Here is a 23361-nt window from a genome sequence, read left to right as displayed (position 1 = left end):
AAGAAAAAGAATATAACATGAATGTAGGTAGGATTAAGATAGAAAGTGCCACCCTGGGAAGAGGCCAGTGCATGATTCAAGGACGTTTAGAGCAGACAACACCAGGCTCAAGTGGTGCAGCATTTACTGATAGCAAGAGAGGAGAGAGTGTGTACACAAGATCCAGCCCTTTGCATCAGTCCCCTGTGGCCAGCAGGTCCACTCTGCAGCCAATGTGGTCAGTACTGTATTTTTTTAAAACTTGAAATGAGTGAGGGCATGTGCATTCCATCATTCCTTGGAGCAATTGTTTTCCCCTTTTAACTTTAAAAAAGAAAAGTTTGGTTGAGACCTGGCAGGCATTAAAAGTTAGCCTCCATTGCAAATATTATCACCATTTATGAGTGTGAAGTTTTACCATAATAGAAGTCAGTGTACAAGGTTATCTGTGTTCTTAAAATTTTCTCTACATAGACCTGATTTTTGACTTCTGTGAAATTGTTTATATTGCTAACATTTATCATTCAGAGAAAATATTCTGTAAATGTTGATTTAATGTAATAGTTTCCCTTAAAATAGAATTTATAGAGAATTTGAAAAGAAAGCCACAAGTTAATTCACTTTTTAAAAAACTTCATGTCATCTGAATACTTAAGCTGCTTTGTTGGGAAAGTGTCTTTCTAAAGAAAATGGCTAATAAAATTACAGTAAGATAATTGTCACAAAATAAAAATCTTAGGTGGTCAGTTGTGTATTACAGAGATTTGGTTTTAACAATTATGCAAGTTGTTTAAGTGGGAAACATTAATATTAAATTTTATTAAGAAAAATTTTGACACCAAAAAATCTGTCCTTCACTTAGAATATAAAATTTATAGCTGAACACCAGCAGGTGTCACTGTGATAACATGTTTTCCCCACTCTAAACAGTTTTATGTGGATGGGTGCATACCATGTATGGACAAAGATATTTAGGAGATAATAAATGTAAGTTATATAGCTGAATAAAAATACCAAAATGTAAGAAAAGCCTATGAGTTCCATGATGGTTAGGAATGCTGCATTTTTTTTAGGAGTGCTGTATTTTTAGGAGAATTGTATTTTTTTCTCGCTTTCTTCATGTCATAAACATACAGTCTTTCATTACGTAAGTGATGTGCAGTTTTATCAGCAATAAAAGTACAGTGAAAAATGCCTTTATATTTGGTCTATGTTGAAGTATAGAATGGTACAAAAATCATTAAGTTACACCTTGTATAACCAAAGCCAAATTAAGAAATGGAACATTCCTAATAATGTTTTTATATGGGTTTTGAAAAACTTGGCTGGGCGCTATGGCTCACGCGTGTAGTCCCAGCGGTTTGGGAGGCCGAGGCGGGTGGATCACTTGAGGTCAGGAGTTCCAGCCTGGCCAATGTGGCGAAACCCTGTCTCTACTAAAAATACAAAAAAAAGTTAGTTGGGCATGGTGGCGCGCACCTGTAGTCCCAACTACTCAAGAGGCTGAGGCAGGAGAATCGCTTGAACCCAGGAGGTGGGAGGTTGCAATGAACCGAGATCGTGCCATTACACTCCAGGCTGGGTGACAGAGTGAGACTCCATCTCCAAAAAAAAAAAAAAAAAAGGCGGGGGGAAGAAAAGAAAAGAAACTCTTGGTTCATTCCTCCAAATTAAGACAGTTATAATTTTTAAATTAATGTTTACAGGCATGAAAATATAGCAATTGGTCGAAAACAGAAATTTAACAGCTAGTTGTATTTTTTTTTTCCCCACCTAGCATGGAAGCCAGAGTAGGATTTCATAAACATATGAGCATTGTTCTGTGTCAGGATTATATTCCAAAAGGCAGATAGTCAGAAATAGCACTCTATCTTAAAGGAATTTATAATTGAGTTGTGCATGTGTAATAATAAAGTAGAAAACCAAGACCGTAACATTGCATAATACCACATCAAAGACTATGATATGCTAAGCAGGCAGCGTATGACTAAAATAAGTGAGTCCCAAGTAGGAACTGTCTTTGTGAGTTGTGATCAGGGAATCATTTGTAGTAAAGATAAAACCTGAATGCAATAGGATTTGCGTTATGAAAAGGATGGCAGAATCTTTCCAGCTCAGTCTAGTTCAGTAAACACCTGTGTTCTGGGAACTAGGGCTAAGAAGCTGACTAAAGCTTGGTTTCTGCCCTTGTTTATCAAAAACACAGGTGGACCTACTTTTGGGAAATTTAGACAATAATCCACAGACTTGTTTGATGTTGAAGCAGTAGTGGAAAAGTCTGGAAATTGGAAAGTGCACTGGAAATTGGAAATGAGAGAACACTTGCGTTTTGGTCATGCTTCCATCACTAAATTTATACAGAGACTTTAAACACATCACATAGATGGTTTTCACATCATTTCCAACTTTAATAATTTGTGCTTATCCTGTAGGTAATGGGACTTAGTGTAAGTGGCATGATGAAAGTGTTACAGGAAGGTTACTCTGTGGACTCAGATGTATGACTGATAGGTTGAGGAAATTATTAGCCTGCATAAGGATTTTTTTTAGAATGTAGCTGAAAATAGCACTTCCTAGTCTAGACAGGGCAGGGATAGAGATGAAGATCTTGGTTTGGAATTTAAGATGATGGGAATTTTTAACATCCATATATAGATATGTCTATGGACTGTTTATGTTACTTATGACAATTACTGGCATGGCTTCAGATTTAGATAATCTCTATTTCTCTTTTACGTAAAATTCTAATTCTTAGCCCAAAGTGACTGAATTTTTGCTTGTGAGAACACCATTACTATAAGTAAGAAACCAAGAAAGTTATTAAATGGTCTTTGTCTTTTAGATTAAGTATTTTGCTTTTTATAATCAGTGTGAAAATACATCAAGTTTTATTAAGCAGCTACCTCTATTTAAGGATTTCCCATTTCCTTTCCCAGAAGACTGAATTATTCAAGGGCAAAGAATGTTTTATGCTGTTTTATATCCCATGCATAGGACATGTGCTGACCACATATTAAGAAGGGAAGTTCGTGGGGGCTATGAGGATGCAAAGGCCTAAGAATGATATAATGGATTTTGGGGGCTCGAGAGGAAGGATGTAAAGGGGTGAGAGATAAAAGACTACACATTGGGTGCAGTGTACACTGCTCAGGTGATGGGTGCACCAAAATCTCAGAAACTACCAGAACTTTTCCATGCAACCAGTTCCCCAAAAACTATTGAAATAAAGAGAAAAGAAAAGGGAAGTTCTTGCTGTATTACAAGGCTGACCATGAGTTAGTTTGGTTAAGGAAGATTTGAGTTATCCTTGCTATTTACATTGCATTTGTGTTTTACAATAATTGAATATGAAGAAATAACATAAAGACTAGATGAATGTGTTTCATTGTTTTTAATCAAAACTGTCAGGCTTCTCAATAGTCCGTCATCATCTGGTTTATAATATTTGCTATTTCTCTCTGGTAAGGCTTTTAAGCTTTTAAAGTAAGCTATATACTGCAAAAGTAGAAACTTGAAATTTTACCTTTTTGAAAAAAAAGTTACCCCAATTAACAGTATTTTCCCCCAAAACCTCACTTAGGTCATTTGTTGGGAACTTGGAATGCATCTCCCAGTAGAAACAATGATGTACATGGTGATTAGGCTTTTAGCTGGCCCACAAAGACGGTATCATGCCTCAAAATACCATAGTACCATTAGTGATATGTAATGCTTAAGCTAATAATGAGCCACTATATTTGATGATTTTTTTTTTTTTTAAAGAACTGTATTCAGAGCCTTAACTTGTGGGACCTGGGATGTACCCATTTGGCTGCAGCTCTGAAAGTCGTATTGCCAGGTGGGAAAGCAAAGCAGAATCTCTTAGCTTCCAGTGCCTGAAGGAGGTGTCTGTTGTTTAGGACCATTCCGTCTGCGGCTGCAGCCCCAACCTCCCACTGGCCTGCTTCCCTTTCTGTTTACTTACTGCCTCAAAACAGTTTGTTCTTCAACTCACTTTCAGAAAAAGTCTCACAGTTTCCCTTTTATCTGGTGTTGAAGAGGTTTTGAGGTTTTTACTAAGATTTTTGACAATAAGGAGAAGCAGATGAGAAGCACCGCTTTCCATCACCACTAGACACACACACAGCTTTAAGAGTGCTTAGGTGACACTGATGGTTCCCTAAACGCATCACTGGATAAAAGCATCTCCATGTTCAGATTAAACGAGCTCCTGTAACATTTTGTTCTTGGTTTCCTTAGTGTGAGATGTTCTGTGGGGTAAGTCGGCTCTGAGGTTGCTGCCTACGGGATGACACTAGGGCTGAACAAATGACTAGTGAAAGTGCAGAGCAGTCCCCAAGGATTTATTTTCATCCCTTCCTTCTTGCCCCAACTGGCCCCTGGTTATCACAGGCCTAGGTATCTTATGAAGTGAATTCAGCTCCCACTTGGAGATCCCAGGTCCCAGTGGTATCTGAAATCATGAGAGCATAACAAAATCCCTCTTCTCTTCTGTATCTGTTGTGTGTGTGTGTGTGTGTGTGTGTGTGTGTGTCTTATATGGATGTTGGGTTTATTGTGTTAAAATCTTATGTAGGTATCTAAGGCCACAGAATAAGACTATACATAAGTCCTGAAATGAATAGACCTTACCAATATTATCACCTGAGAAAGTGGTGCGTTCTTAAAGAGGACTAAGTGGGTGTGAGAACCTACCTCCTCTCTCTCTCTCTCCCTCACCCTCTCTCGCCCTCTACCCCTTTTCTTTCTTCTCTGTCTCCCTCCACAGTGGGTAGAGGTTACAGATAACCTCTGCCTCACGGAAGTGGACTACAGGTCACGCAGTCACCTTTGTAGGAGCACCTGAACCAGAGATAAGTGAGTTATGCTTTGTAAACCAGATTCTCTAGTTATATTTTATTGTGCGGCCATTTCCATGTTGTAACCGCCAAATTCTCCATGAAACTTTGTTTAAATGTTCCAACATGATCTCGGCTACGTAGAGGAAGTTAAGCAAGGCATTGTCCCTCAACACCAAATGTATTGGATAGTGGTGGCGGCAGGAAGAAATCTCAAAGGAGAAGGTGGATGTTGTCCCGTGAGGTCTAGTTACTACTCTCCATGTGGACGTTTCCCCCTCCATTGCCCACCTAGGAGCATCTAGACTAAATTTTCATGAAGAAAAGAGCAAGTTCCCTCTGTAAGTGTTAGGGACAGCAAAATTGCAGGCTATAGCAACTGAAAAGTAACCTGGAACACTCATTGCTGAGGCTGACTGACTCGCTGAACCAAGTGTAGACAACCATTTGTAACCTATCCTGCTTCTTGCAAAGCAAAACAGCATGGATTAAGTGTGTGCAGAACAGAAATGCATGTTTTGAACATTAATTATCAAACTAATTTTATTTTTTCAGAAGAAGAAAATTTAGATTGTGCAAAATCATTAATTCAGCATATTATAAATGCGTTATAACTGCCACCTAACCCCAAGAAGCCTTCCCTATGCTCCCCATTTTCCCTTTAGCTACTGCTCCATGTATCTGCTCATGTTTATAGCAAAATGCCTAGAGGGAGCTGCCGGTATTTGCTGCTGTGTCCACTTACCGCATTCTGTATTCTCCCTTGAACCCTTCCCAGCTTAGCTTTCAGTACCACTCCTCCCTGAAACCACCAGCCACCTCCATTGGGCCAAATCCAATGGTCCTGAGGTTTCACATTATTTTTCCAGGCAGTGGGTACAATTGATTACTCTCTCCTTCTAGAAACACTTTCTTCACTTGGCTTTTTGATGACCAGCTATTCCTGGTTTGCTTTCTCCCTCTCTGGGTGTTCCTCTTTCCAACCTCTAATTATTGATATGCCTCAAGGCTAGACCTCCAACTATCTCTTCCCTGCAGATACTTCCCTGCAGCCAGTCTTAGGATGATTAACTATCAACTCCCCAATTTGTATCTCCAGCCCTGTTTTTTTTCTCACATATTTGACCACCTGATTAATATCTGCACTGAGATGCCTAATAGGCATCTCAAACCTCAATATCTGTGCCTCAGTTTCCCCATCTGTAAAATAGGGGTGGTAAAAGGGCCAATACTTAACCTCATAAGTTTGTTTTGAGGATAAAATGAGTTAATATATGTAAAATAGAACCTCACATGTGCTCTATTTAATGTTTCCTTTATAACAATTATTATCATTATCATCAATTCTAGATGTCCATTTGGGAATTTGCTCTGTGTAATCCATCCATTAAAAGGTCGACAGGTCATGATCATAAGAAATTTAAGCTTCTTAGAATGATGTCCATAACAGTTCCCCTTGGACCACTTAGTTGGATTAGACTTTTTTCTGTGGTCTTAAAATACATATTAAACCAAAGAAATACTAGTTTAGTAAATCCTTAGATGGCACACCCATACAGCTGGTACCACAAATGATGTCACATTTCAGGAAGATCAGCTAATATATTCCATGCAATCAAAGGTATTTCTCAGGATGAAATGTGTTTTACTTCTAGTTCCCATGCTGGTCTTTGACTCAGACCCAAATTAGAGAAAAATTTAGCTTTTCAAATAGGTCTCTGCTGAACCCATTTTGATGGCGCTTAATTTGTCGAAGTTATTTATTACCACATTTAGTAATTTTGGTAAAAGTTTCTCACTTCTTAAAACAAATTTTGCTTACACCCTTTCAAAAGAATGTTATTGGTATGTGGGTAGGTTGTCTGGGGCCAACCTCTTATCTAGAGACCAGATTTTAAAAGTCTGAGTTGAGTGAAGTGACTTAGACTGCATGCCTTTTGTTTTGTTTTGTTTTCATATGCATGTATGGGTCTTGCTAAAACACATTGCTCCCCTCATCTAGGAACAATGCCGAACACATCATTTCCTGAAATAATGGAGTTGGAAGGCAATTATCTACTCACAAAACAGGCTGAAACAACAGTTCCTGATATTCTTCTCAAATACTTTAACTTCCCAAGGAATCCGGAAAAAATAATTCCATGAGACAGTGTTGTGAATGAAGGTATGACATTCCAGTTTCCTTCACTGCAGTCCAGGGACCAGAGGTAATAAATTACCAAGCACTCGGCGCTATGGAGAGGGGCTCTGGCCATGGTGAGCTGTTTGTCTTTGCACTGCCTTACAGCCTCTTGGGAGATGATGGCCCTGGGTTCCTTTTTGTACACTTTTGGGAAGCATCCGAGAGATTACTTGCAGTTTATTGAACTATTCTTATTTTACAACACTATTTTCCTTTTACTCCTAAAGAGAATTTGGGACTTCTGTTTCAGACTTTCCAGATAAGAAATGCAAACTTTTAGAAAGAATGAATATTGGCCGGGCGTGGTGGCTCACGCCTGTAATCTCAGCACTTTGGGAGGCCGAGGCAGGCAGATCACGAGGTCAGGAGATTGAGACCATCCTGGCTAACATGGTGAAACCCCATCTCTACTAAAAATACAAAAAATTAGCCGGGCGTGGTGGTACACGCCTGTAGTCCCAGTTACTCGGGAGGCTAAGGCAGGAGAATTGCTTGAACCTGGGAGATGGAGGTTGCAGTGAGCCCAGGTCGTGCCACTGCACTCCAGCCTGGTGGCAGAGCAAGACTCCATCTCAAAAAAAAAAAAGAATGTCTATTTCAGCAAAACATGTTTTGGGGTAGCGTGAGAGTTTTTTGGGCCCCATGGCTCCTTTACCTTGAATGTAGATTGGTAGATGCTCCTATGAAGAGGCATCTTTATAATCCTTAGCAATCTAAACATCACCAAGGTATCCTGATGGTACCCATGGAAAGAATAACAATTAGGAAGATTGCTAATGTTTAGACATGGCTTTCTGGAATTCTCATTTGAAAGGAAGTCGGTACTGTAAATTATTTAATCAGGGATGAGAAAAAAATTGAGAATAGTCAGCTGGCTGTTGAGCCTGTACAAGGCCGACTAGAAAGCTGTTTGGAAACTAGATTGTGTTTTACGTTTCATCTGAATGTTTGAATTTGCCTGTGTTGACATATCCTCCCCCGGGAGTGAAAGGTGTAATAAATTGGATATAAAAGTCACAGGGAGGAACACTGAGCAGATTGAAGAGGGACTTGAGACACTGCAGCATTACTTAGGGGGTTTCATCGGCTGCCTCTGGACGTTTTTCCCAGAAAGATAGACCATTCTCTGTCTGGCTTTCTGGGTCTTCGTAAATCCTCTTCCCTGTGTGGAAGCTTAAGTATCGATGTCGTGTCTCCTCATTCCACCTCAAAATCAGCTTGCTTGACATTTGCTCTAGTGAAATGCGTAACTTTTACAAGTATAGTGTGAAACTGGCATTTAAAACTACTTATTTCAGGCAGCCGGATATGGTAGCTCCAGCCTCAGGAGGCCAAGGCAGGAGGATTACTTGAGCCCAAGAGTTTGAGACCAGCCTGGGCAACATACTGAGACCCCATCTCCACAAAACAATTAAAAAATAAAAATGCTTATTACTGATTGTATCAGAAATTAACCAATTCCTCATAAATTATGGAAATCGTTAAATTGAGGTTGTCTTTCTTTAAGGCATCTTTCCATTTGGCCTGGCCGCTGCCTGGCTGAACGGTGTGGTTGGCCACACGTCCATGTTAGAAAATCCCTTACCTTTCTCATTGTTCCTTGACTCCCACTGGCTCTTTTCAAGCCAGGAGACTCAAATTGAGAAGCTACAGGTGGAATGAGTCCATTTGTTTTATTAAAAAGGTAATAGGTCAAATTACCTCTTGAAGAAGAGTCAGTGACAAAAGCTAAAAGCAGAAGTAGCGTTTGTGCCACCATGCCCCAAGGGACAGCGAGTGGGGCTGTGCAGCCTGCGGTGTGAGGAAAGCAGTCCTGGGTGGAGGAGGGCCAGGCATGGGCCTTGGCACATCGTTCATTCCGTGGAATATGCTGGAGCCAGGTTTCAGTGGTCTAGGCCTAGTTAAGAACTTGAGAATGAACAGCGTCTGGAGTCTTAAATCAGTTGTCTTCATTGTTTGGCTTTAGTTTATAGCAGTGGAATCATTTTTGGCTTTCTTATCTTGGCTCACTCCCAGGATTGGCTTAACACACTAGTTACCCAATTCTATAAATTCCAGTTACCGTACTAGTCTTCATAGCTACCTCAGAGGGAAATCGCCAGCCCTGAATACTCAACTCTATGAAGCTGTCTATGAAACACTTAAGCCCTAATGGGCTGCTGTTTATATTTAAGGATAAGTGTTATTAATGTTTTCTGGAATGATCATTATTTTCTTGGTAATATTGAAACTTGGCAAGATATAGTATAGCTTTGTAAGCAAATACCAATTGTCTGTTAGTCTTCAATGACTAGGCATAGCACAGGCTTACACAGGTAGGAAAGTTAAATTCAAGTCTGTGAATTTTTAATTCATTGTTACCTATACTGGACAAGTGATAGATTATGAATTTGTATTTGCCATATACCTTTTTATAAGCATTGTTAAATATAGAATGAAATTTTTCCAAAGCAACGTCTGTCTTAGACTGCATGCAGGGACTGTATCACTAGGCCAATCAACATGTATCCAGTACTTGGCTAATTACAGGGGGTGTAAATGAGGTATATAATATGTGATTACTGCCCTGTAAAAAAACTTCTGTTGAGGAAGCAAAGGCTAAGTTAAATGAAATAGTTGGAAAACAGTTTAAAACTACATTTTAGAACGCTTGGATTTTACAGGAGGAAGAAATCACTGTAGGCTGAAATAGGTCATTGCATCTTCCAAAGAGGCTTCATGGAAGAGGCAGGATGTAAAAGATGAATGGAATGTAATTGGGCAGAAAAGAGACAAGACAGAAACATTTATGGAGCCTCTTTTGAATGCCAGACTCTTTGATAGCAACTTTATACACATAATCTCATTAATCCTGCTGAGTAGACATTTATATCCCTGTTTATACATGAGAATATTAAAGACTGGAGAGGTTAAGCAGTTTGCTCAAGTTTATACAACTAGTTAGATGCTCTTAAGTCATGGTTAAGACGACTGGCTCTGAATTCCAGGCAGTTTTAGATTTGAATCTCAGCTCCTCACTGACTGGCTGCCCTTCGTCCTCTGTGTTTACATTGTTTCATCTGTAAACTGGGAACTTAATAATAGTGACCTCACAGGTAGAGAGTGATGAATAAATTACTTAATGAGACAAAGAACTTCACACAGTTTTTCATATGCTGTAACCACTCGATATGTGTTTAAAAATATATAGAGAGACAGATAATCTGACTGAGAGTCATAGCTACATGTTGTCTGACTCCAAAGTCTACATTCTTTGTAGTATATTACCCTGTAGAGGGAGCAGGTAGAAAATTCCAGATGGGAGAATAAGAATAAGCATTTTGTCTGCTAAAGAAGGGTGACGTCCCCTGCATGTCTGAAGTAGGGTTGGGTTGATGAAGTCATGAAAAAGTAATTGGCTGAAGCAGATGGAAGCTAATTATGTAGGACCTTGAAGGGAGAACTTCAGACCAGATGCCACAGAGACCAGGAAAGCCAGCTAGTTCCTAGACGGAGAATAGCATGATGAAAGCATTGCTCTGGGCGGCAAAGAGGGGAAGGGTGGGGGTGCTGGAAGTTTACTTGGGAAACTGCCAAGTAAAGTGTGAGGTAATGTGGTCTTGTGCTGGGGGGAACATAACCAGAACGTCCAAAGAAGGGACGCACATGGAGGATGCTGGTGCTGGCCGCGCCACCACACACAGCTCCTGGACTCGGGATGCTGCCCTCTCTACTAGCAGACCCTGCCCTGGCACTAATGCCACAATGCATTTCTCTGCTATAGACATGCTAAAGCTGAAAGCCAATGTTAACTAAAAATGATTCTGCCTTCTGTAAAAATAAAAAGTAGGTGATGTTTTATTCTAAATAAATCACAAAATAAAATGTATGAGAAAAATGTAGTGTACCACAGAGTCACTTAAGGTGTAAGTTTTCAGCTCAGCAAGCCTCATATACCGTTTTAATGCATGTGTACAATTTATTAAAGATTTAGCAAATTCACTACACTTCTCAAAAGGCTTGACATTTCTAATTGTATATCTCATTTTCCCCCCATTTTTTTTACATCTTTACCCAATGACATGTTTCCAGCTTGAGTGCAATAATGCCCAATCGTGTTACTTAGCAATGGTGAGTAGCACTCTACCTGATAGGGCATGTAATTATCTACAAAGGTTAATATCTGAAGATAAAAAGTGGCATCTATTAGCTGAATGGATCCTGAGCAAATCCTTTGTTTATTAAACTAAAAGCTATCATCTGGAGGTCTTGCTGACTTAGAAGGGCCTGAGTCTGACAAATTGTTAATTAATATTGCATGTTCAGCCAGTAGCTAGAGTATTCAGCCAGTAGCATACAAGAATTGCAATGATATAATTATATCACTAATTATGAAACAGTTTATCAGAATGGTTAAGAATATGGAATTAGGCCATGTGTGGTGGCTCATGCCTGTAATCCCAGCACTTCGGGAGGCCAAGGCGGATGGATCACCTGAGGTCAGGAGTTCGCGAGCAGCCTGGCCAACATGGCAAAACCCCTTCTCTACTAAAAATACAAAAATTAGCCGGGTGCAGTGGCAGGTGCCTGTAGTCTCAGCTACTAGGGAGGCTGAGGCAGAAGAATTGCTTGAACCCGGGAGTCGGAGGTTGCAGTGAGCCGAGATTGTACCACTGCACTCCAGCCTGGGCAACAGAGAGAGATCCTGTCTCAAAAACCAAAACAAAACAAAAAAATGGAATTGCAACCAGACAGTCATGGGGTCCAGTCCTGACCTTATTCCTCACTAACTGTATGAACGTGGCACGTTCTTTATCCTCTCTGAGCCTCAGTTTCCTCACTTGGCTGCCAAAAGGGGTGGATGGGATACCATTTGGGAAGCATTTAGAACAGCATCTGGCACTTTAAAAATGCTTGATAAATGTTAGTACTTAATCATTATATTAAGCATGATAGTTTACGAAAAAACTTGCTCACATATTGGATTTCTTTGAACCTGTCAGTCCTGTGAAATGGGCAGGAAAGGTGTTATTCTTATCATAGAAGGGTTCAGTAACTGAAGTTAATTAGCGGCAAATCCAGAACTGAAAACTGGGGGCTCTCTCCTCTAGATTTCTAAACTACACATGTAAAATACAAGACAGAGGCAAGAATCCCTGGCTTTTATGAATTTAAGAGAAGGTTCCTGATAGCAGTAGTTTTCAAATGCCAGTCCACGGGCAGTGATCCTACAGGACAGAGGTTTCCCGTGTGTGTCATTTGGATTCTCAGACGGGATGGTGAAATGAGAACATGAGGGTTAGAGCAGTGAACTTGAGATAGAGTTAAATTTATCCACCTTAAGGAACTGCCTTTTACTATCATGTTATAGCTTTTCTACTTTTTGGTACTGAAATTACCTTATGAAATGATGACAGATCATGGTAGCTATTTTTTGGTTAATGTCTCTATCTGAAGTGAGAGAACTTTGACAAAGACCACTTTGGGTCGCAGGTTTTGTTTCAGAAATGTTTCTAGTCCAAAATCGGAGAATCACTGCCCTAGAGTGATTTCATTATTTTACATATTAGTAGTTAAGTATACCGTAATACTTAGTTTATCTACATTAAGCCATAAAATCAGGCATTTGGATTTTTATCCAATTTTTTTTCCTTCTTTTTTGTTTTTAGAGACAAGGTCTTGCTCTGTTGCCTGGGCTAGAGTGCGGTGGTGTGATCATAGCTCATTGCAGCCTTGAATTCCTGGCCTTAAGCGATCCTCCTGCTTCAGCCTTCCAAGTAGCTGGGACTACAGGCGCATGCCATGGCACCCAGCTAATTTATTTTTGTGTAGAGACAGGGATCTTGCTGTGTTGCCCGGACTGCTCTTGAACTCCTGGCCTCAAGCAATCCTCCCACCTCGGCTTCCCAAAGTGCTGCGATTACAAGCGTGAGCCACTGCATCCAGCCCTCCAATCTTAATTTTCTCTCGCTCTCTTTTTAATTACTTAGATCACTGATGCTTATCTTTTTTAAGTAGTAATCGCAGACCATTTTAGGAATCTTTTGGTAACTCCATCCCCCAAAACACATACACAAACAATTATAGGTGCAAATTGGCTGGTTCACGAATTTGGTGGTACAGAAGGCCAGGGACGTGTAGGTGGCGCTGGTTGGTTGGTTTATGTAACCCGTTTTCTTTGTTTTTTTTCATCTTGCTTGTTTTCCCTATTAGACGTTAGGGCTTATACAGGTGAGAGTGGTGTTACAGGAGACTGGGCAAAAGGCTTAATGTCAGGACCTGATGGTTACGTAGAGGTCACTACACCTTGTGTGGTTTTTCAGGCAGAACAGGCATATGATGGAAGATTGTAAAATATTATTAGGTATTTGTTATGGTTAATATATATGTTAGCAAAGAAGTGAGGAACAGGACTCCTACATACTCCTACATCTCTCAAAGGAGAGTATAAATTGATGTAACCTCTTTGGAGGGCGATCTGAAAATATCTATCAACATTTAAAATGCACATACTGGCTGGGCGCAATGGCTCACACCTGTAATCCCAGCACTTTGGGAGGCCGAAGCGGGTGAATCACCTGAGGTCGGGAGTTGGAGACCAGTCTGGCCAACATGGTGAAACCCAGTCTTTACTAAAAATACAAAAATTAGCTGGCCGTGGTAGCATGCGCCTGTAATCCCAGCTACTCTGGAAGCTGAGGCGGGAGAATCACTTGAACCCAGGAGGTGGAGGTTGCAGTGAGCCGAGATCGGGCCACTGCACTCCAGCCTGGATGAGAGTGAGACTCCATCTCAAAAAAATAAATAAAATAAAAAAATAAAATAAAATGCACATTCTTAGGCCAGGTGTGGTGGCTCACGCCTGTAATGCCAGCACTTTGGGAGGCCAAGGTGGGCAGATTGCTTGAGGCCAGGAGTTCGATACTAGCCAGGGCAACATGACAAAACTCCATCTCTACTAAAATACAAAAATTAGCTAGGTACAGTGGCACATGCCTTTGGTCCTAGCTACTTGGGAGGCTGAGGTGGGAGAATCACTTGAGCTCGGGAAAGCAGAGGTTGGGGTGAGCCAAGATTGTGCCACTGCACCCCAGCCTGGGTGACAGAGCAAGACCCTGTCGCATAATAAATAAATAAATAATAAAAATAAATGCATATACTTGCATTTGTATGTTAAGATGTGTACAAAGGTCTTTGTTGTAGCTTTTCATATGAGAAAAATACTAGAAACAACATAAATATCCATTAATATGGAACTGTTTAATCAATTGTATGGTATATTCAAATGGGAATACTATGCAGCCATGAAAAAGGATGGGTTAGCACTAAACATGATAATATGGAATGATCTCCAAGATATTACTATGTGAAAAAGAAAGCTACATTTTAAAAGGAGAAAATGCACACATGCTTGCGTTTGGATATTTCTAGAGTGTATACCAGCAGCTGGTACTGATGACTGCCTCAGGGTAGGGTCTGAGGAATCAAGGGTCTGCAGGTCTGCAATGGGAGGGATACTTAGTTTTCCTTTTTCTATTTATTGTAGTGCCTAAATCTTTTTTTTTTTTCTTTTTTTTTTTGAGATGGAGTCTCGCTCTATCGCCCAGGCTGGAGTGCACTGGCGTGATTTCGGCTCACTGCAAACTCCGCCTCCCGGGTTCACGCCATTCTCCTGCTTCAGCCTCCCGAGTAGCTGGGACTACAGACACCCGCCACTGCACCCAGCTAATTTTTTGTATTTTTAGTAGAGATGGGGTTTCACTGTGTTAACCAGGATGGTCTCGATCTCCTGACCTCGTGATCTGCCCACCTCAGCCTCCCAAAGTGCTGGGATTACAGGCATGAGCCACTGCACCCGGCCTGTAGTGCCTAAATCTTTTAATCAGGTCCTTGTATTACTTATTCAATTAAAAAAAGAGCTAGTTAAAATGAGCTAATTTTAAAAATTACTATGCAATATGAACAAAAGAGGTCAGTGGATATTTAAATTTCCTAACTGCAAGGAGATAAGGCAAAATGAACAGACTTCTTTTTTCCTTTTCTTTTTTTTGCCTCATTCTCTAATGTGAGATCAAGGGAGCACCTGATGGAGTTAAGAACTGGGAAATGAATAAATCAAAGGAAATAGCTTTTTGCACAGCATGTAGCTAGTCTAAGGAATTTACCGCCACAGGCAGTCATAGAGTCAAATATTGTGGCTGGATTTTTTTTTGGAAGTCTGGTCACTATGACCAGTCATAACATTTGTAGTTATGCAAGCAAAGATAAGGATAATCAAATCTGATGGTGCAGGATGTAAGCTGATCATTGCAAAGGAAGGAATTTCTCGCCAGCCTCCCTTCTTTTTTGGCTTCTCCCAGTGCCTCAGAATAACATTACACAATTAGCTAGGTCTGCTTTGAAGAGTTGACAGTACTTCCTCTGAATCATTAGGTATTATCCACAGCCAAGCGAGGGATTCCAGACCTGCCAGAGCAGCAAAGCTCATAACTCTTTTTTTGCACCCAGAGCGATGGCCCCTTCAGTTCCAAGTTCAGCGTTTTGGCAGGACAGCCCTCCTGCTGCTGTGCTCCTCCTGCCATTCCCGGTGAAGGACATGTTCAAAGGGAAATAATGGGTTTCAGCTCTTCTCCCGTTGAGCTGGCACTCTCGTATAAACAACAAACCCAAGATTATTGAGAGACTGAATAGATATTCAGGAAATAATTCATGCTTTTTTCTCTTTCTCTTTCCTTCTTTGGCTCTGACTAGTAATGAATCCCTCCACCAGGGGGTAGACAGAAGACATAAAAGAAACCAGCACTGACCAATCTCATTTAGGCCTCAGTAACAGGTTTCACATTGTGCTAGGTCTCATTCATCCAAATAACCCAAGAAATACTGCACCCAGGTACTGTCTTATATTTTAAGATCAAGAGTAGGATGTATCAAATTGACTTCAATTTGAGCAAGTAAGTAGAGTGTAGAATAGTATAGTATGTCAACATGAGCCAGATAAATTGCATTAACTAAAATCTACTGCAGATGAGTCCATTCTATTTCTTCCATGTGACTAGTTCAAAGGCAAAACTTTTAGTGTCCAGTCACATAAATAAGAGGACGTTCTTGTTTTAAAAGTTTCTCCCCCATGTTATGGAAGCTGGCAACAGGCAGGCAGGGTATGTGTGTGTGCATGTATATGCATGCAGGGTGAATACCCTTCCCTTTCCTGTCAGCCAGCAGCTGGATGACTCCAAGACAACATAGTCAGTGATCCCAGGCCCATCTGGTGGCCACACACAGGGGCACGGCCTCTTGCTTGTCCCACAGAAAAGATTCAAAACAGTCACCCAAACACTCAAAGTTCCAGGAGAAAATTTGTATCATTTTTGTTTGGCTAAATTATGTGTTTAAAAGTTCCAACAGAATTTTAAAAAATATCTTATTACATTTAATTATAATTTTAAAATAATTTCTTTGCTACTCAAACTCATTGACACCATGTACAACCTTACCTTTGAAGCTTTTTAGGAGACCCATTTCACTTCCAGCATTGTCCAGTAGAACCTTCTGCAGTGGTGGAAGTGTTCTATATCTGTGTTGTCCAATATGGTAGCCACTAGCCGTATGTAACTATTGAGTACTCAGAATGTGGCTAATGTGTCTAAGGAACTGAATGTTCAATGTGACTTAATTTTCATTGACTTATAAGCAACAATGCCACCTGAACTTTAGCATTTCTTATATCCTCAGCCCATTTTTACTTTAGCATCCTAGCAAACATTCAGAAGTGACATGGCCATTTTCTTCCTTCTGGGATAGAGCATTGGCTCTCTTTATTGTCATTAAGATCTTTGAAAGCAGTAAGAAGATAGAATTAGCCGGGCATGGTGGCTCACGCCTGTAATCTCAGCACTTTGGGAGGCCAAGGAAGGTGGATCACCTGAGGTCAGGAGTTCAAGACCAGCCTGGCCAACATGGTGAAACCCCATCTCTACTAAAAATGCAAAAAATTAGCCAGGCCTGGTGGTGCGCGCTTGTAATCACAGCTACTTGGGGGCTGAGGCAGGAGAATCTCTTGAACCTAGGAGGCTGAGGTTGCAGTGAGCCGAGACTATGCCATTGCACTCCAGCCTGGACAACAAGACCAAGACTCGTCTCAAAAAAAAAAAAAAAAAAAAGAAGAAGATATAATTTTGCTGTTTTCACACAGCTTTAGAAAAAGTGACACAGACTTGTCATTATGCAAAGGCTACAGTTTTTACTCAAATCCTGTCATGGGGCCTGTGTTGATACCTAATATCCTAATGGTAACCTCAACCTGCAACAGTAGTGAGGCTTTTTTCTCTAAATGGTATAACCCATAATTTTAGACAATAATAAAAGTTTAAAAATCTAATTTTTGCACAGCCAAGAATAACATGGGGTACTAGGAAATTCCATCAGCAAGCCAGGCGACTTCTTGGCATCAGGGATTGTGTCTTTTATCTGTTTCCTTAGTTCTAGCATGAATTTTAATAAGTGCTTCTCAAATGAGTGGTTTAGTATATGAGTGGATGAATAAATGTGTCTCAAAAGTGATGCTAGTAACATAACATTAAAGACGCCTCTCATGAAAGCTCCTGGTACCCTGGCAGGTGTCTTTATTAGCAGAAAAGTTATGGAAAGACGCAATGTAAGAAATAGTATTTTGGACTCATGAAAGAACTCATATAAAAACATTGAAAACTCATCCATGACTAGTTTAAGTAGTTTGAAGAATAAGTGGTACCCTGTGTTTATAAAGTATAGGGGTCCAGAAACAAAGTTCGTTTTCACAAAAAGATTTCTTTCTCTCTGCATTTATTTATGACAATGCATATCATCTTTCCTGGTCGTGCCGTTTCACCTTGCTCTGCCTTTGCCTTATGCTGACAGACACATGGCATAGTCAGCTGCCTCCCTTCCTTGACTCCTGCCTTGTTTTACAATTATTACAGTCAGGTATATTAAATTACAAACTAAGAGCCTTGCTTTCTGCTTTAAGATGCTTTACAGGATAAGCTCGACTTTTCCTTGTCCCTGTCTCCTTTCTTCATTGTTATCAAAATGATCCATCAGTTTCTTTTCTTTTTCTAAATAACTGATAAAAGTTTATTACATTAAAACCATATATCACTTTTATATTGCATTTGCCTTTTCTGAACAATACAAAGTAGAGGCAAATAGAGACACTTCATTAAAATGTTGATTCCCCATTCCTTTCCCTAAGACCCAGCCCTCCCTCAAATATTCTCTCCCACCCCTTACAGAACTCTGTCCTTAATAAAACACTTAAACACATCATAAATAGTAAATTATGAAAAAAAAATAGCAAGAATTGTTTCTTTCCTTCTTGTAAAAAAGAACATGGCAGCAAACACAGGCAGCCAGAAACTGGCAGGGGGTGTCTAATATAGAAAGTTATTTGGGGTATGGGCTAACCTACTGTCAAGGCAGGGTGGGATACAGAAGGGATAGAACAGGAATTCAATAATATGCCTGAGATACCAGGCCCCCTTCTTCTCCTGACAACAGTGGAAGGATCAGATGGAAAACCACAACTCTTGTAGGTGGGGAGGAGAGGGCATATGTAGCCCCCATTTCCAAGTTCTCTGCATGAAGACAGGGGGGTAGGACATATGGCATAGCAATGATCTCACCCCATGAATTTAAGAAAATATTTGCTGGCCTCATAGATACAGACTGCCTGTTAAACAGACAGAGGTGTCCCCTCTTCACCTTAGCACCACAAACAGGAAAACACTGTTGGAAAAATGGGAAGAGCAAAAAAACTCCTTTGGAGAATGTTCTGAAATTCATTTGGTAATTCTTCATATTTAGAAAAGCAACCAGAATATATTTCAAATTGCAAAACAGTAATAATCATTATAGCCTGGCAGTGAATAGGATTCTGCCTAGGAAGGGCTATGATCTCCCAACCCATGGCTGCCTCATGTTTTAACAAAAGGGGTAAAGATTACCTCACATCCCACTCTCTCCATTCCTTCAGCCTTAAGAAATTCATCAAGAGAGGAGGAGTTAAAGAGGAGCTGCTTCTGGCAGAGCAATCACCACTTTTCTCTTCACAAACACTGTGGCTCTTCTGAGGGAGCCCTAAGAATAGGCATCTCATCAACACTTCTGGATTTTTGATCTGAAACTGGCTTGAAATTTGGTGCTGCGCACTTTTTCCTTTTTTCAGGAAAAAAAAAAAAAACAAAGTTAGGAGGTGGCTAAACACCCTTATCCCCCAAAAACCTATACAGAGATTACAGGGGTCTTCGTCCAGGGATCAGAGAGAAAGAACTAAGGTGGGGATAATGTGCCAACTAGTCTGTCCTGAGGAAATTAAGAGTCCAGTTCCTGGTGAAAGATGAGGGGAAAGAAAACTGCCAAGTCCAGTAATCTCATTTCCAGCATGAAGAATGGGGGTCTGAAAAAAATTCAGTTGTGGAAGCCAAGGTTAGCCAGTTGAAAATCCGTGCCACCCAACTGTGGAGTGGAAGGGATCCTGTGGAGAGGATGGAGTGGTCCTCAACTGTCCGAGGCACTAATGCCCATTTATGAGGACAGAGAAGGAGAGGAGGCTCTTCTTCAGGAAGAAGATGGAGAGCGCACCTCGCTTCTTTTACACTCCTTTTTTGATGACCAAGTAGAAGAAAATTCAACATTGCTGGGGCAAGGGCTGACATCTTGGGATCACAGAGAGGCAGAATCTTGTTCCAGGTCTTCTGAGGCTTTGCCCTTAGTGGGTGAACTCTGACTCTGTACATTCAAGCTTTTCCAAGGTTGTACTTGTGGTTAGCATATGCAAAATCTTTCCATCTACAGGTGAGAAACTGGGGTCAGAATCCTCCAAAGGTGGATTCTGAGGTAAAACATCAGGACGACCAAGGTGAACACCTGGCTCCACTTCCGCCTTTGTTGTCACTTGTGCCTTGTGTTCCCCAGAGACCAATGGCTGGTAAGTAATGCAGGAGTTGCCACTGGAGCCCGTGTGCGGAGAGAAAGATGAGCCAGACCGAAACTTTTTGGAAGGAGAAGGCTTCAAAGGGATCTTCTTAAATACTGGGTTGCACATGAAGCGCTGGAACCGTTCAGCATAGAAGCCTGGGCGATGCACCGAGACAGTGTCCCCGTCATGTACCACGGCTTTCCAAGAGTGCTCCAACTTCTTAAGAAACGTGTAAGACTGTAGGATGTCAATGATGCCAATATAAAGCAGAAGCCTTTCCCCTTTACTATTCTGAGCAGGGATGCCACCTATATGGTCATTGGTCTCCATGCTATCGCCCAGTCCAGCCTCTCCCTGGATGGATTCCATGGCTGTGGAATACAGAGCCTTTTGGGGGGCCAGTCTTTGAGTGTCAACTGACACTTGAACAGTGTCGCTGCTTAAGGGCTCTCGTTGTGCATGATCTATATTGTGGATTGACAGCAAGAGGCTATAGTCCATTATCTTGAAACTCTGCAGCACCAAACAGTCACGCTGCAGGGTCTTACAGAGAGCATTGTACATGTCAGCCTCCAAAAAAAGACCATCAGGGATGTCTTGTAAGAAGTCTAGATCTTTAAATGTGGGAAGAGGCTTCTCTCGTTCTTTCTGGGAAGCCCGGCGTTTGTAGGTTGAGCCTTTGAGGTCATATTTGATATGCATTTTGACGGATCTTGGTAAAAGATTGTTCATCACCACAATGCGAATGTTCTTTCCAGCTGCCTGCACACAGTACAATCCATAGAATTTAGGCAGCAAAGTCTGAGGGTTCTGGTTGAGGTTCAAGTAGTATCCTGGAAGCAGCTTCTGCAGAAACTCCGCCTCTTTATGTTGGACTGTCTTAATAATGAATTCATCGTCGCTGGACACATAGAACAGGGAACCACTAGCTCCAGAGCTACCCAGTTCAGTCAGCGGCTCACTGCAGAGGGAGCACAAGTAATCATCGGGCGGGATACCAAATAGCTCCCGAAAGTAGCGGAAGGCAACAGGCGCATAGGTCTTGAAACGAAAGTCATTGTAGTGATGAGCAGGGGTCAGGTTGCTCCCTTCACTGGGGAAGAAGATACTCTCCACCACGTAGAAATCTTGCATGAGGACATCACGCTCTGGTTTGGTACTCAGGCTCCCCACAGTGTAAGTAATGCCTAACTGGATGGCACCTTTCAAGGCCGATGAGGTTGTCTTTTTATATGTTGTCTCTCCTGAGGAATCAACACCTCGATGGCCTGTTTTCTTGATGGGCACGCCAGAGGCATAAGGCACCTCAGATGCCATGGGCCTCTTGATTCCAGATGCTGAGGACGCGGTACAGGAAGGGGCCCCGGGATCAAAGGATGAAAAACCGACCGCCAACGACGGTTGGGAGGAGGCCAACGCCATCTTGGCGGCCCCCTCCCCGTCAGCCGCCTGGCTCTCTTTCCATCCGCCTCTTCCTGTTCTCGGAATCGAATCTTCTCCACGCGTCTTTACAGAACCCGCGGGCCACCTCCCCGCCCCCTCTGGGGCCTCCCTCAGACACGTCGTCGTGGAGCCGGCTGCTGGACCAGCTTGAGGCCGCACCGTTCGCCTGGCATGGGGGAGAAATGCCGTCTCGCACCCCCTCCACAAGTTTAACCGCTTTCCGCACGGGAGACTTTCCCCTTTCACAAAAGAGTAAGCTCAAGCTGACTGCTTGGACCCTGCGTCAGGAACAAGCCACATCTGAAAAAAAAAAAAAAACGAGGCATGAAAAGTGCCAGAGGAGCCAACGCCGCCTCTCTGTCCTCCCTACCCACGGCCTGTTTATCATCCAACCCAGCCGCTTCGATCCATCAGTTTCTTTCTTTCTTTTTTTTTTTTTTTTTTTGAGACGGAGTTTCCTTCTTGTTGCCCAGGCTAGAGTGCTGTGGCACAATCTCAGGTCACCGCAACCTCCATCTCCCGGGTTCAAGCGATTCTCCTGCCTCAGCCTCCCAAGTAGCTGGGATTACAGGCATGTGCCACCAAGCCCAGCTAATTTTGTATTTTTAGTAGAGATGGGGGTTTCACCATGTTGGTCAGGCTGGTCTCGAACTCCCGAACTCAGGTGATCCACCCTCCTCGGCCTCCCAAAGTGCTGGGATTACAGGCGTGAGCCACTGTGCCCAGCTGATCCATCGGTTTCTTTACCTGATCAACCCATTCCTACCTAAGCCTTTTTTTTTTTTCAAGTTGCACCTAATGACTTGAATGCCCTATCATCTCAGGTCCTCTAGCCTCACTTCTCTCTTAGTATCAGAAACATGCTTGAAATTCCAATTCATGTATAGAAGCTTTCTCAAACACCACCAGTGTTATAGAAGAAAGACCTCGGAGCTCTAGGAAGTGTGATAACTGATTTAAGAATCTGCTTGTGCTACTAGCTGATTGTTTGATCTTGGATAAGTCACTCAACATCCCTGGGGCTCTATTACTGCCACTGTGAAATGGGGAGGGAGGAGTTTAGGTGAATTTACATGATCCCTCCATCCTCTAAAACCTATGGAATTAAGGAATAATGTTTATTCCCTACCATCCTGTCAAAACCTATGATAATGACATGCTAACAAATAATAACGCAAATATATTCTCTAATGAGACAGAAAAATTGTACACTTAATTTATATGAAATTTATTATGTGTGCTGCTATGCCCCCAGCATACTACCGTGAATGGACAAGTATTTGTGATAATGAAATATCTCTAATGGGGATTTGCTTTTGTTTATGGCAGACTAGTCGATTTAAACCAACCTTCCTCAGAGAACAAATTTTTAAAAAAATTTGGTTGGATACATTGGAGTCCTAAGAAATTAGTGAATAATTATAGTACTGAGATCTGGGAAAAGAAAGAAGTACAGAGAAGTGAGCATTTGGGCCCACTGTTTCCTTAGGGACCTCTGCATGTTCCATTAGAGGTAGCTGAGAGTCTGATAAGCTTAGCAGAGTTTTTGACAAACTCAGTGGATTAGGGAACAAAAAACTGAGTTTGGGGTCTGATACAGCAATTGTCTGGTAAACTTCCCAGAACTTTGGACTGAGACCCTGAAAGGCTATGTAGCATGGGAGTAAATATGTATAGAAATAGACCATTCCTCACAGACACTGCAATTCAGCTGCAAATCACCTCAATCCCTGGTGGGATCAAGATAATTGAGATGGGTAATATCCCTAGATGTCTGTAAAGAGCAAATTTATATTCCTCTTTGGAGAAATATATTAATAACATTGTCCTAGACCTTAAATTCTCTCTCATTTTTTATGTGTAATGTCCAGAATTCAGGCAGTCATTATTATGTACATAAGGAGTCAAGACAATGTGACTGAATACCAAGAGAAATGATAGACAATAGAAATGGACTCACAGGGGATCCTGCCATGTCTCAGTAA

At 41.5% G+C, this 23361-nt stretch overlaps 1 protein-coding gene across 3 annotated transcripts; it reads right to left on the bottom strand.

The window, feature by feature from the left end:
• Positions 1-17585: 17585 nt before the first annotated feature.
• Positions 17586-21779, bottom strand: LOC100586076 (phosphatidylinositol 4-phosphate 5-kinase type-1 alpha-like). 3 transcript variants are annotated; one of them, XM_012509021.2, is made up of 2 exons: positions 20029-21355; positions 19724-19881 (listed from the first exon to the last, which is right to left on the bottom strand). In XM_012509021.2, exons 1-2 carry the CDS (start codon positions 21353-21355, stop codon positions 19724-19726), a joined length of 1485 nt encoding a protein of 494 aa, XP_012364475.1. The 3 variants fall into 3 exon arrangements, with proteins under 3 accessions (XP_004088776.1, XP_012364475.1, XP_012364474.1); XM_012509020.2 differs by having other exon boundaries at positions 19724-20162; positions 20247-21355; XM_004088728.3 differs by having other exon boundaries at positions 17586-21779.
• Positions 21780-23361: the final 1582 nt, after the last annotated feature.

This window comes from Nomascus leucogenys, chromosome 8, assembly GCF_006542625.1.
Source record: "Nomascus leucogenys isolate Asia chromosome 8, Asia_NLE_v1, whole genome shotgun sequence".
NCBI classification, from domain to species: domain Eukaryota; kingdom Metazoa; phylum Chordata; class Mammalia; order Primates; family Hylobatidae; genus Nomascus; species Nomascus leucogenys.
Note: the sequence above shows the minus strand (reverse complement) of the source record. Positions and strands in the feature narration are given on the sequence as shown.

Coding starts and splice junctions, on each gene's coding strand:
- LOC100586076 (XM_004088728.3), bottom strand. CDS start 21,355: ATGGCGTTGGCCTCCTCCCAACCGTCGTTGGCGGTCGGTTTTTCATCC.